Source organism: Thamnophis sirtalis, unplaced genomic scaffold, assembly GCF_051295495.1.
Source record: "Thamnophis sirtalis isolate CommonGarterSnake01/CBP01778 unplaced genomic scaffold, rThaSir2_p1.2 scaffold_3, whole genome shotgun sequence".
In the NCBI taxonomy this organism is placed as follows: domain Eukaryota; kingdom Metazoa; phylum Chordata; class Lepidosauria; order Squamata; family Natricidae; genus Thamnophis; species Thamnophis sirtalis.
Genome location: NW_028261383.1, coordinates 77,839,707 through 77,852,519, shown reverse-complemented (window position 1 = coordinate 77,852,519; position 12,813 = coordinate 77,839,707). Strand labels below are relative to the sequence as shown.

Genomic DNA, 12,813 nt, shown 5'->3' with positions numbered 1-12,813 from the left:
AACCAAGTACTGAGTACATATGCATGCTTATACTTTTCAGAGGTCCGATATTGTTATATGTACAATCCTTTTTTTATTAATTGCATGTAATATTCTAATTTTCTGAGATGGTGGATTTGGGGTTTTCATGAGCTGTAAGCCATAATCATCACAATTATGACAAATCACGGCTTGAACTATCTTGCTTTGCATGTAATGAGTCTTATCTCATATACTAGTTTCACCTTTTAAGTTGCATTACTGAAATAAATGAACTTTTGCATGATATTCTAATTTTTTGAGTTTCACCTGTATACAGGAAACACTGCATATTGTTTATAATTGGTTTAAATTCCAGTTTATTTAGTAGCCACACCACCATTTGCCCAAACCTTCAAGAAGCATACATGAAATAATTTTGTGTATTATAACAATTAAAAAGTCAAATTTTATGCAAAAAATTATGGACTCTAGGCCATGTTTATTTGATATAGGCAGAATTGTTTTACATAAGATAATGATGGGTATATAAATAAGTTTTAAGTGGCTCTACTCTTTCATAAGGGGGAAGTGTGGCAAATGATGAATATTGATCACCATAAAATTGAGGATTTGAGGATTTTTTCACATTGGAAGATGTTCTCAGATCACAACTGCTATTTGTATATCCATGCTGCCATGGGGGTTCCAGCTGAGATGGTTAATTCCGCAACATAAGCATCTCAGATCCTTTTCCATGGTAAATACTTTTGTTTTGTATGTATATTTGCCATATCAAGTATTAATCTATTTAAAAACACTGGAAAGTTACAGGGTTTGGATATATATATATATATATATGTATGTATGTATGTATGTATGTATGTATGTATGTATGTATGTAAATTTCCATATAAAAGAAACATGGTACATCAATGCAGAAATGTAGACATAGCACAATAGTTTTGCTGAAATTTTTTTTATCTTAGTTGGAAAAAGATAAGATGTAGTATTTGTTTTCTTCATTGTCTCTCAATAGTCCACACAAAAGGTTCCAGCAATAATACTTCAGCCAGAATCTAAACCGAGCTTTTTAAACAGCTTTTTTTTTCCAAAAGAAAGAAACCTTGGTTAATACTACACAATAAGTCATTGATAAAATTATTCTGGTTTATGTACCTAATAAAGTCTTTGGCTGAACATATTACTTCAATCCACCTAATTTTTAGGCACATCAGTTTTAGGTTTCAAGGATGGCAGAGGATTAGGATTAAAACACATAGTATGGTTTGCAGGAACTAATAGATGTGACACTACCTAGCAGATGCCATTTCTAGGCATAGACTTTGAGCAAGAAAGTAATATTACACCAAATATTTCTCATCCCTGAATTATTTATTGATTGGTATATAAGCAGTATCATTCATAACCTAATCAATCCCCAAAATGTTTTATCCATTCAAATTTCAAAACAATGAACAATCCTAGTTAATCCATTCAAAGTTCAAGATAGTTAACAATTTTAAACAAGATTCCCCAGAAGTGGTAAAGGCCTAGGCTTTATTTTTTAAGTATTTTTCAATGCTCTGACAAATATACTCTACTACTAAATCTCAAAGAGGCTTACTGTAGCAGTACAAATGCTTCCCATACCACAGATGTTTTGAGCAGCAACCTAGGAAATTTCCTGCTAGGTTCTGCCCAAAACTAAAATGTTCCACAGCCATACATCAAGATCTCAGTCATGCATGTGCCCATATAAAAATAAGTAATCAAAGCTATGATTATAGCAGAAGAGAAGCCAGAGTTCTGAGATTTGTTAAGCAGCTAGCTCCAATCTTTCCATAAAGAGAGCAAAATAAAGGAGATATATTGGCAGAATATTTTCCCCCACTATCAATGTTTCTGTCAACTGCTTTTCTATAGTTCTGAGAGAAGGAAAACTTTAGTCTCCATTTCTCTCCATTATCAGTCTTAGCAATGACTTCAAGCTGAGAGGCAGTGGATTTCACTCAATCAGACTGACCATGAAGTTCCTACTACAGATGAGCTTAGACAGGGTTGAATGAATTAGACTAGTCCCTTAAAAGGAATCTTAATTAATTACCTTATATAAAAATAAAAATATTTATATTTTACAGAAAAGTGCCATGGATGCCTCTCTTCCTGGAATACATCTAGATTCAAAACTACTCTAGTTGTTTTTAAATTAATCACAAATCTTGCCCAATTCCAATCCCAGAGAAACATAACTCAGCAAGACTTTTACTGTAAAAGTGGCACTAGCTTTTTGGCACTTTTTTCAGTAACAGTGCTATAGTATTGCCCTAAAATCCCCATCTTCAGACACATTCTGCAAACACCTTTTTATTTTCTCACCTGACCCCAATGTGCCATGCATGCAACATTTACTATCCACTCACTCCAAGGGAGCACACATATGCACTGATCAAAGGCTCACAAAGAGATCCATACATCCCTGCTGTCCCTTCCCCACCACCTCCAGAGACACATTCATCCCACAGACAGTCGAAGGATCACTTCATTTGCAGTCCACTTGGCTTGCTTTTGGCATCTACTCTTTATCGGAGTGCTGGGTTTGGGATATAGCATTTTATCAACCTGGGGTGCGAGCAGCTAGAGCCTCTTGCATTTTTTGGCGACAATGGGCATATTTCTGCAGAATCTGCCGAGTATGCTCCTCTTCTTCACGCTGCAGGATACGCAGAAAATTCTGCAATTCAGGCATGCTAAAGGCATCCCACTGCAAAAAGCAAGGAAATTGAAGTAATTATCACAACATGTTTGTATCATAGTGATGAGCTTACGAGTACAACAACTAATAGATATATATTTCATCACCTTCTACTTTATTTTTCTAGAATATAAAATAAAGAATCTAAATAAATCTAAACAAAAGATTTTGGCACAGAAAAAGCAGGGAATCACTATATCTTATGCATAACTCAAAAGGTACTCTTTGTTAGTGGCTCATGTTTAAAAGAAACACATACAAATAGTACAAGGGTATGAAACGAATCAAAACAGAAGGCAAATTGGCAATTTCCTGTTCTACAGCTTACAAAACAGCTTTGAGTATGGCTTTAAATAATGTCCAGTTTGGCATTCTTTCCTAATGCAGAAAGAAGAAATGTTTAGTAAATTTAAATACTTATGAATATCTCAGAAGGTGGCAGCACTTGAACAACTTTGTCTGAATTTGAAAACTAAATAAGATTGAGTCTTGTTAGCATGTGGATGAGATTACTTTGGGGGAGATGGGGTTTATAAAAAGGGGAGAGTAGCTTGGAATAGGCTTCCTAGAAGAAAGCAATAGCAAATCACTTCTGTGCTATAATCAAGAAAACTATATGTCTTCACCCCTGAATTTACCAGGAAATCAGCCTGACTCAAAGGAAGCATAATAATACATATCAGATAATAAATGTTATCATATATTCTAAAATTGACCCTGGCTGAAGTCATTAGGCTATGTCAATAAGTCATCAAACATAATGCAGATCTTTATAGGCTTTAAAATTACTTTATTGGGCATTCAGAATTTAACCTTTTTAAATAGATATTAGAAATGAATATTAATAGTTAGAAACAGCAACAAAACTTCTAGTATAATAGAGGAGGAGCCTACGTCGCTACGAAATGGTCGCCTGAGCTCGATGCTCCGAGATAACCGCCAATACTTTTTTCGTTGGGTGGTCCAATTGGACCTAAACCATCCCGTAGAGACGGTGAACACAGGGACATTGCAAAGTCCCTGATTGATGCAGGAGAAGGTCTCTCAGCTGGCATTAAAAGCTCAGCCCATAGGCTGATGAAATAGGAACGGCTCCAAAATGGAAGGAAACGGAAGAGAAAGTGTTTACAGCTGGTGAGGAATTTTTACCCGTTTTAAAAGAGCCTGCCTATAAAAAACTTAACGCTAATTTAAATCTAAGAATAAAAGAAATAAGCGGTGGAATTAAGCTTTGGATGGTTTTGGTCAGTGTGTTATCTTAATTTTTAAATGTTATTTTCATGGATTGAATTTATGCAAACCATTTGAAATGAATGGATCATGTTTTCTTCTTCTAAAATTTTTACTATTACTTTCTCAACCTATGGACTAAACTTCTCCTTATTCATCACTACATGTGTCTTTTACTCTTTCTTCTCTATTTCATGTAAGAATTTGACTTTAAAAAAAAACTTGGCTGCCCCTGAAGAGTGTTCGAAGACTACAGCTGGTCCAGAACGCAGCCGCACGAGCGATATGGGGTGTATCTAGATACACCCATATTACACCTATCCTCCACGAGCTGCACTGGCTTCCTATTGGTCTCCGGACGCGCTTCAAGGTGCTAGTCATTACTTTTAAAGCCCTTCATGGTTTAGGACCTGGCTATCTGAGAGACCGCCTCCTGCCACTTACCTCCCAATGACCAACAAGATCGCACAGGTTGGGCCTCCTCTGGGTGCCGTCAACCGGACAATGCTGGCTGGCGACTCCCCAGGGGAGGGCTTTCTCTGTTGCTGCACCAGCCCTGTGGAACGATCTACCTGCAGAGATCCGGACCCTTACCACTCTCCCAGCCTTCCGTAAAGCTGTCAAGACTTGGCTGTTCCGGCAGGCCTGGGGCTGTTGATTGATATCCAGCCCCGCTTCGATGGAATGGGTGATGTGAATTTTAATACTGTATTTATTATTTTTATTTTTATTTTAAATTTAAATGTTTCTTGTCTGTTGTGAGCCATCCAGAGTCCCCTGGGAGTGGGCGGCATACAAATTCTAATAAACTTGAAACATATTAAAAGATACAAAAAGAACAAAGAGAATTGCAACAATTGCAACAATTGTAACAACGAAGGGAGAAATAACTGCTACTCGAACACTGGAAACTTCAGTATTGAAAACAAAATACTTTTACTTTCACTACTGATTATTCTGGTCTGGAATTTTAAAGTCTCATAGTTTGTTTATAGAAAGTGATGAGAAGTAAAACACCATTTGTTTATACAAAGGTTCCTTTGAAGTATATCCTTAACCAGAGATCTCATGGTGAACCTAGGTGTAACCTTGTAAAAATTTTCCAAGTCAGAGCAGCAGGGATTTTAATAGCTGGAAACAATGGCTTATTTCCAACAACAGAGAGAAACTGTCAGCTTGCAAGAGATAATATTTGCAATATAGAAATTATCAAATACATTTGAGAAAATGTTTGAAAAATTAGAGAACCTAACAGAAAAATATGATGAAAAGGATGGAGATGCTTATCAAATGGGAAAAATAGAGAGTAGAGTCCCAAGCAATGAAGAGAAAAATGACTACAAAGAAATCAAATCTGCTGACATCTATGGTGAATGGTTTCTTTCTGGAAATGGAAAAAGTGGAATATAAAAAGGGGAACCAGATGGATGAGAACCCTACCCTAGATGGCAAGACACAGAAGAAGAAAAAATAAAAGAACTTATGGATTTAAAGGGAGAAATTTTTATTAGTAACACCATCGATAACAACACTGACAATTAAAAACAAGCTGATTAAGGAAAAAGAAGAAGGGCATCGAAATTACATGAGAGAATCAATAAACAAGGAGTTGCAAAGAAGAATCCATACAAACTTGATTAAGGAGACATTTAGAGGACTGATGCCACAAATGGCAGAAGACATGAGACTGTTTCGCTACTGGAAAGATACAGGCTGATAGATGAAAGTGTTTAATCTAAAACTAGTTGGACAGTGAAATTTAGTGACAATAGATATGGTTAAATAAACAATTGAAAATGATAATAATGTATACATATGTATTGGTATAACAAGTAGTAATTGGATATGAATATTGAATGATACCTATGAAAGGAAAATGAGAAATGGTTTGGTTACATATAAAGATTAATAAAAAAGAACTAAATTATGATAATGGATATAGTGAAATAAAGGAGAGATAATGATAACAATTATAGTCAAACAAGAATGGGGGTAGGATGATGGTAATGTGTACAAATATATTTGATTTAAAATACTAGAATTAATATGAATCATGGGCGACTGTGAAAGAAATGCACAAAATTTTTTGTAACCAACTGATATACTTTCTATAGTATGTAAAGAAAGAGGATTTTTTGTGTTATGTCTGTTTTGAAAAATAAAAATAAAAAACCTTTAATTAAAAAAACTTCTAGTATAATAAATTGTTATCCAGTCTGTTTAGTTTCTCATAACAGTAATGTGGGTTTTTGTGAAACATTCTGAAACAGACCTTTTTTTAGTTCCTAAAATTATGTAAGCTCTATGGTTGTGGGCCCATACAACCATAGAGCGTATGCCCAGAGTAGCCACTGCTGGAAGACTCAGTTTGGAAACTGCCAAAAAAGCCATTCTGGGATGGTGGTGGTGGCAGCGGCGGCGGCGCCTTGGCTCTGCAGGGAGAGCTGAGCCAGGGCATTGTGATGCTGGGAGGTGCATGAATGCGAGCGGAACAGCCGCTTGTGCAATCCCCCTCCCCAGCCGTGTAGAGCGCCATTCACTGGCATTTCAAAGTCGCAGGAAACGGGTGGTGGCGAATAGGCGCTCTTGCGGCTTGGCGATACCCCTAGGTCAGTGAATGGCACTGTGCCCAGCTGGAAAGAGGGTTTGCCAAGTGGCTGCTCATGAGCGTGGTCACTTCATGGCTGTTGTGTTGCGCTGCTGCGACAGTGCAACACAGCCATTCGCCCATGAGGCTGTGCCCGGCTCTTTGGGAGTCTACTCGCAAAAGAGCAGCTGCCCAGCAACCCCAAAACAATAAACCCTCTCCTCATAATAAAGCCCAAGCCATATTTAGTGGATAAAAATAAAATAAAACCCAGTCTTATTTTCGGGGAAACACGATAGGTAGTAAATAGTTATGGAGGTTGTCCTACTGCCAAGGCAATTAATTGTACTTAGTCACGCAGATTCAACAATAAGCTTTAGACACATCAATATCTATACTCACATTGACTTCACCAGTCTCATTTTCCTTCAGAACAAAACTGAGTGTTTTTTCGTTAGGACCAGCAAGTAGTCGGATACGCAGGGGTTGTTCCTCATCAGAAAGCTTACGGATATATACTGAAACACGAAAGAATAAGAAAATGAATGATTGAGTCTTCCAGGTAGCACAGATTTAAATAAAATAGACAAATCAATTTATTCTCTTCTGTGAAGAGGCTTTTAATGTATTAATTAGAAACTTTCTCACAAGGGAATTCTGCAGCAGGAAAAAATTAAAGATTTGACTTCTTTTCCTGCCAGCTGACTTTTAGCCCTGATATATAATTAACAACAACATTCTTAAAAAAACACTAAGTTTATTAAAATTCTTTGTTCATTTTATCTTGAAGATAACCTTGCCCTGGTGGTTTATGGCCTGTTTTCTCTCAATCTCATTATTTTTCAACTCATTCAAAATGAACTTATTAAGGTACATAGTTCTCAACTGACATCAATTCATTTACTGACTGGTCAAAGTACCAACGGCACTGAAAGTGACTTATGACCATTTTTCACACTTACAACCCTTGCAACATCCCTGTGCTCCCCTGTTTAACATTCAGATGCTTGGGAATTGACTCAACAAAAATGTTGGCTCAATTGTAATTGTAAGTGGAGGACTAACTGTATAAAATTTTGACCATCCCACTAATATTTATACTATCACTCTTAATAGCTTAAATAAAGCAAAACACTGTCCCTCATAAAAGTATTCCTTTGCTGCCCAGTTAAAGTAATTCACAATTACAGCAGAATTAAAGCAAAACCATGAGGAGAAGAGGAGAAGAGGAGAGGAAAGGAAAAAATACTATCCTGTCCTCAAAATTTCCCAACTCTCTCAAGTCTATTGGCTTATTCAAGAAGAATAAGCTTAACTGCCTTGGGGAAGGCCCATAAGGAGGCTGCTATGTCTATCTTCATGTGGGGAAGCATTCCAGAAGGTGAGGGCTGTAACACAGAAGGATTTGTTTTGGTTCCATGGGCCCTTAACTTCTTATGCATCCTCCCACTGCATGCGTGTACTGACCATGCAAATTCCCTGGTCAATATGGTCCTTAAGATATATTCAATTTACCACGAGGTACATGTTGGTCTTTTTCCAAGAAATTCAAAAGAAAAGATTGAATACCTTGGTCATCTTTTTCTGTTCTTTCAAAGAGGGCAAATTTGCGGGGATTGTCAACAACCATAAATTTCTTGAGCAGGGCTTCAATGACTTCACCGGCCCGTGTACGAGAAATTATATGTAGATGTTTGATTGTATTCTTTGGTAAGTAGAATGAAGTTCGGCGCTTTACAGATTGGCTGCGCAACGAACTCTTCTTAGTGTCCTGGATTGAGGGTGCTTTCTTATTGGCAGGTACTGACACAGGCCGGATCAGCTTTAGTTGTACCTTAATGAAGCCAGTATAGGACCCATCTTTATTCTGCAGGAGTAGAATAATAACTGAATTGAGCAAAAAAAACAGCAAAAAATTACCTTGAAGAGAGTCATAGGTGCAACATTTGGAAAGAAAGGATTTGAATGGAATTTTTATTTTGTTTGCTAGAGAGAGCTAGGAATTACATCTAGGAAATGATTTCAATGTTAGCATTTTAAATGACTGAGTTAGTGATTAAGGAAAGACATAGGGCTCTGTTGCTGAGATGTAGAAATATAATTGGGGCCTTGAGTTACAGTTGTTCTGAAACTTACCAAACTCATAAAGAGGTTACTGTTTATCTGGCTATTATATTCTTTTATCTTTTGTTCAATGTCAGCCTGCGACAGAATGGGTTTCTCCCAGTCAATCTGTTCATCCTGCAGAAGAATCAATAAATTTAGATTAATCTAGTTGGTCTCTTCAGTCTCAAAGCAATAGCATTTAGACTTATATATCACTTCACAGTGCTTTATAGCCCTCTCTAAGTAGTTTACAGAGTCAGCATATTGCCCCCAACAACCTGGGTCCTCATTTTATTGACCTTGGAAGGATAGAAAGCTGAGTCAACCTTGAGCCTGGTGAGATTCGAACTGCCAAATTGCAGGCAGCTGGCAGTCTCAGTACTACATTCTAACTAATGCGCCACCACAGCTCTTGAAAAGAAACATTTCTTGGTAAGACTTTCTCATCCTGCTTTATTTTAGTAATGCAAGGAGAATATTTTACTTCAAATTCACCAAAACCCCAGAAATGTGCTTGCTGATACAGTATTAATGGGGAACAGCCTTTTCCCCACAGGTAAAGTATACACACTTCAACTTTTCTTCCTGCTTCTTATATAGCAGAGGACTTTCCTCCAAGCAGAAATTCCAATATATTTTTACAGTTGTTTTTGCTATCACCTATGCCCAAGGAAGCCTCCTTTATAGAGAAGAAAGCAGGTGTACTTTGCTTCACACGGAGTTTGTGTATTTGGAGGTAAGCCACTGCTTCCAACTGTTACAGCAATCTGCATAAAATCAAAAATCTTGTTATTATCTTTGGAAGGAGGGGGTATGTCTGCCAAAGCAAAGCTGAAATACATAAGAGCCTCTCAATATATGCATGTATATGTACTTTCTAGTGACCATTTTATAATGTCTTTTATCGGTACCTTCATTTTAAAAAGCTATAAAGCTGCTTTTAATGCTTAGTTTTATACAACCTTATTTCAGGCTTCCTACAGACAGCTTCCCCTGTCTCAGGAGAACCATTACAGATGAATTCTAAAGGGGAATTTAAATGATACATATGTCTTAATCTCTAAGAAGCTGTTGTTAATACTGAAACTATCCTCTGAAACTCTCTGAATTCAAACTGTAGTTTAGATACATGCTAATAAAGCCATTTACAATGCAAATAGCATATGAACCAAGGCTCTGCCCTGTTAAAAACGCTTCTGGCAAAATCAAAGCTTCTCTTGGAAATATAGACATGTAAACAATAGTTTCATAATACTGGTATGCATTCTCCTTTGGACAATATAGCTATCAACTACAATAGTATAAATAGTGAGGGGTAGTATAATGAAATATGATATTGAGATCCAAACCCCAACCTCAGCTCCCCCAAACTTCAGGTGAAGTCATTATTCTATGTTTTACTCCACTAATTCTTTTATTCATTCAAGGCATGAGTGAGCTCACTGTGCTGAGCTGTAGTTCTTGAAGCAATCTCACATTTCCCAGCATCAGCTGTAAAAAGCAGAGGACAAAATCCTTTGGTATCATCACTGGGCGTAACAAGAGAAACTAAAATAATCACACACCACACCTTTGTTTGATGTTACACCAAACCCAATTATGAGAGTTAATTGGTCTTGTGATTAATATGCAGCAGGCTGCCAGCCAGAGTTCTATTACCACAAGAAAGCCAGAAGAAATAGTTAAAATTGCTCCTGAAAATTGCAGCATCTTGCTACCATCTGAAATTCCCACCAGTTACAAAACTAGCATTTAGTAAAGATAACCATGAATTAAAGAGGCTTATTTCTGCAAAATTTGTTGGGACAATACTAATATAAAATAAATTTATGTTTTAATTACCTTACCAATTTTTTTTTATTTCTCTAATACTGTGCCATAAAATGGACGGCAAAAGGCATGCTATAGGAATATTGCCTATAAATGTTAAGTCTTGTTTTGTCTTATTGCTGTACATAGCAAGATATTAGGAAAACAATGTTTCTGAAGATATTTGTATATTATTGTTACAAACACATGCTGCTTTGTTTTGGTTTTAAAGCAAGATAATTTAATCCCTAAAATTGTTTTCACAATACTGTAACAATGGGGCAGGGAGTCATCATAGGAGAGCAAAGTTCCAGATATGGAGGCATACAATATTCATAAAAGCTAATCACTCAGTTTGTGAAATAATTACTCTATTATTCTATTAGGAGACAAGGGGGAGGAGAGTTTCCCTCTTTGCTCAAGTACAGATAGCTCTCGTTTAACTAGTCATTCAGCAACTGCTCAAACTTACAAATGCTGAATGAGTGATAGTTACAATGGTCCTCGTACTCACATCAGTTGCAGTGACCCTGTGTCACATAGTTACTGGGTACCCAACTCGCAATTATAATGCTGCAGGGTCCAATGAACATCATTTGTGATCTTTCTGGCGTCCTGCAAGCAAAGTCAATCAGAGACCTGGCAAATGGTGACCATATGAAGTCTTTGCTTAATGACGCATGGTGATTCACTTAATGACAATAACCAGGAGTGTCAGATTTTCTGTGGCTAAGCAGCAGTCACGTGACACTGTGCATTATGACTATGTCTCTTAATGAAACACATTTCCCAGTCCCAGCTTTAAGTGAGAGCTACTTGTAGGCAGAAATGAGATCTATTCCTGGGCAGAGGAACAATCTGCAGAAGGAACCATCTGATCCATTCTGAGTCTGCCCATCCTTCAAGGACATTTACTTAAGGCCTGCATTGGCAGAAAATGACAAGAGCACAGACCAGAAAGAAAGATTTCTTTTATGGCTGTCCCTACTTATGGAAGAGCTGCATTCAAGATGAAGAAGCCTTGGTCCCTGAATTAGGAGGGCGATTGATCATGTATTTAAAAGTTGGAGATTGAATTGTATTTATTGAGATAATAGGATGTCTCTTATATAGCTACTGACTATAATCACGATAGCAGGATGGATAAATAAATCTGTGTGTTGTGAGATGCAACTATCTTGAGAAGCTTTTGGTCAGTCACCACTGAATAACTCTAATAATTGAACAATACATAATTCTATTGTTATAAAATGATATTACTCAGAAAAACAAGATTCAGTAGACCAGCTTTTAAAAGCCTTTTAAATTAAGAATGTAAGAATACAGGAATTTCTATTCTATAAATTTAACACTTTAGGTTAACAAGAACATTTCACGTTTCATGTTCACCTTTCATGCTAGAGAACGATGCAAATAAAACAACTTTTGCCTACAAGTGTAACAGAACTCTACAGTTTCTCTTTCCCAGCTTTTCAGTTATTTGCTTCTGATTGCATCAGCCTTCTTTCCTGCTGGCATTCTCTAGTGGAGGATGGGAGATTGTGGGGAATTCCAGATGAGATCATTAAAAACCAATGGGAAATCTCTATGGATTACTGAAAATCATTTGTCACCACGATAGTAAGCACATGAGTCAATGATTTATGTAATTGGCTCCCTTTTCCCCAGATAGAATCCTTCAGAGGCAAGACATGCATAGTTTTATTCTTAAATGTTATGGTATACGTATGAGAGAACAGAATTTTTTTTAACGATTTCTGTATAATTAAATCAGTTTGATAATGCAATATCTGCATGTGGTAATCCTAAATTAAAATCCTTGTAGGTGGCTTTAGGCAAATCAGTTTAGTTTACTGCACAGCTGTTGAGATACAAAATTACGCAAAGTTCCTTGGAGAAAAGGTGGGATACAAAATTTTGCAAATAATGAAAAAACAAGCTGAAGTGCAGACAGAAGAGCTTTGTTATCAAGAAATATGCTTCAAGGGTTTCCTAGCAAAACACTGACAATCTTAAAATTATATGCCATTTTTCCAACTGAAACAAGAGTTTTATGATTTATGAGAGCAGCATAAAATAATATAATCCAGACTCCTGAGGGGTCCATTTCTTTAGGATTTCCAGTATTTTTAAATGATGATCACCAATTTGTTTATTGCCAATTCCCTTATATTTGTAAACAAAGGAAGTGTCAAAAGATAGACTAACAAGGTTTATTTGAGAGAGGTTTTTTTTTCCCTTAGCCTGATCATTATTAAGAAAATCATTAAAAATTCAGGCATATTAAATGGAATGAAAATCTTTAAATCTAGATTGGTTATGCCTAAAAAGATTTTTTGGTGCCAGAAATTTCAGGATAATATTCTGT

At 36.6% G+C, this 12,813-nt stretch overlaps 1 protein-coding gene across 1 annotated transcript in view; it reads right to left on the bottom strand.

Moving 5' to 3' along the window:
• Positions 1 to 1,334: 1,334 nt before the first annotated feature.
• Positions 1,335 to 12,813, bottom strand: part of RASSF1 (Ras association domain family member 1) — a 33,999-nt gene continuing 22,520 nt past the window's right edge. Inside the window, exons 3-6 of the mRNA XM_014058095.2 lie at positions 8,667 to 8,771; positions 8,100 to 8,397; positions 6,933 to 7,048; positions 1,335 to 2,722 (exon numbers count right to left, since the gene is read on the bottom strand). Of these exons, the coding sequence (XP_013913570.1) occupies positions 2,576 to 2,722; positions 6,933 to 7,048; positions 8,100 to 8,397; positions 8,667 to 8,771 (666 nt within the window). The 3' untranslated portion in view covers positions 1,335 to 2,575. The remainder of the gene's footprint in view (positions 2,723 to 6,932; positions 7,049 to 8,099; positions 8,398 to 8,666; positions 8,772 to 12,813) is intronic.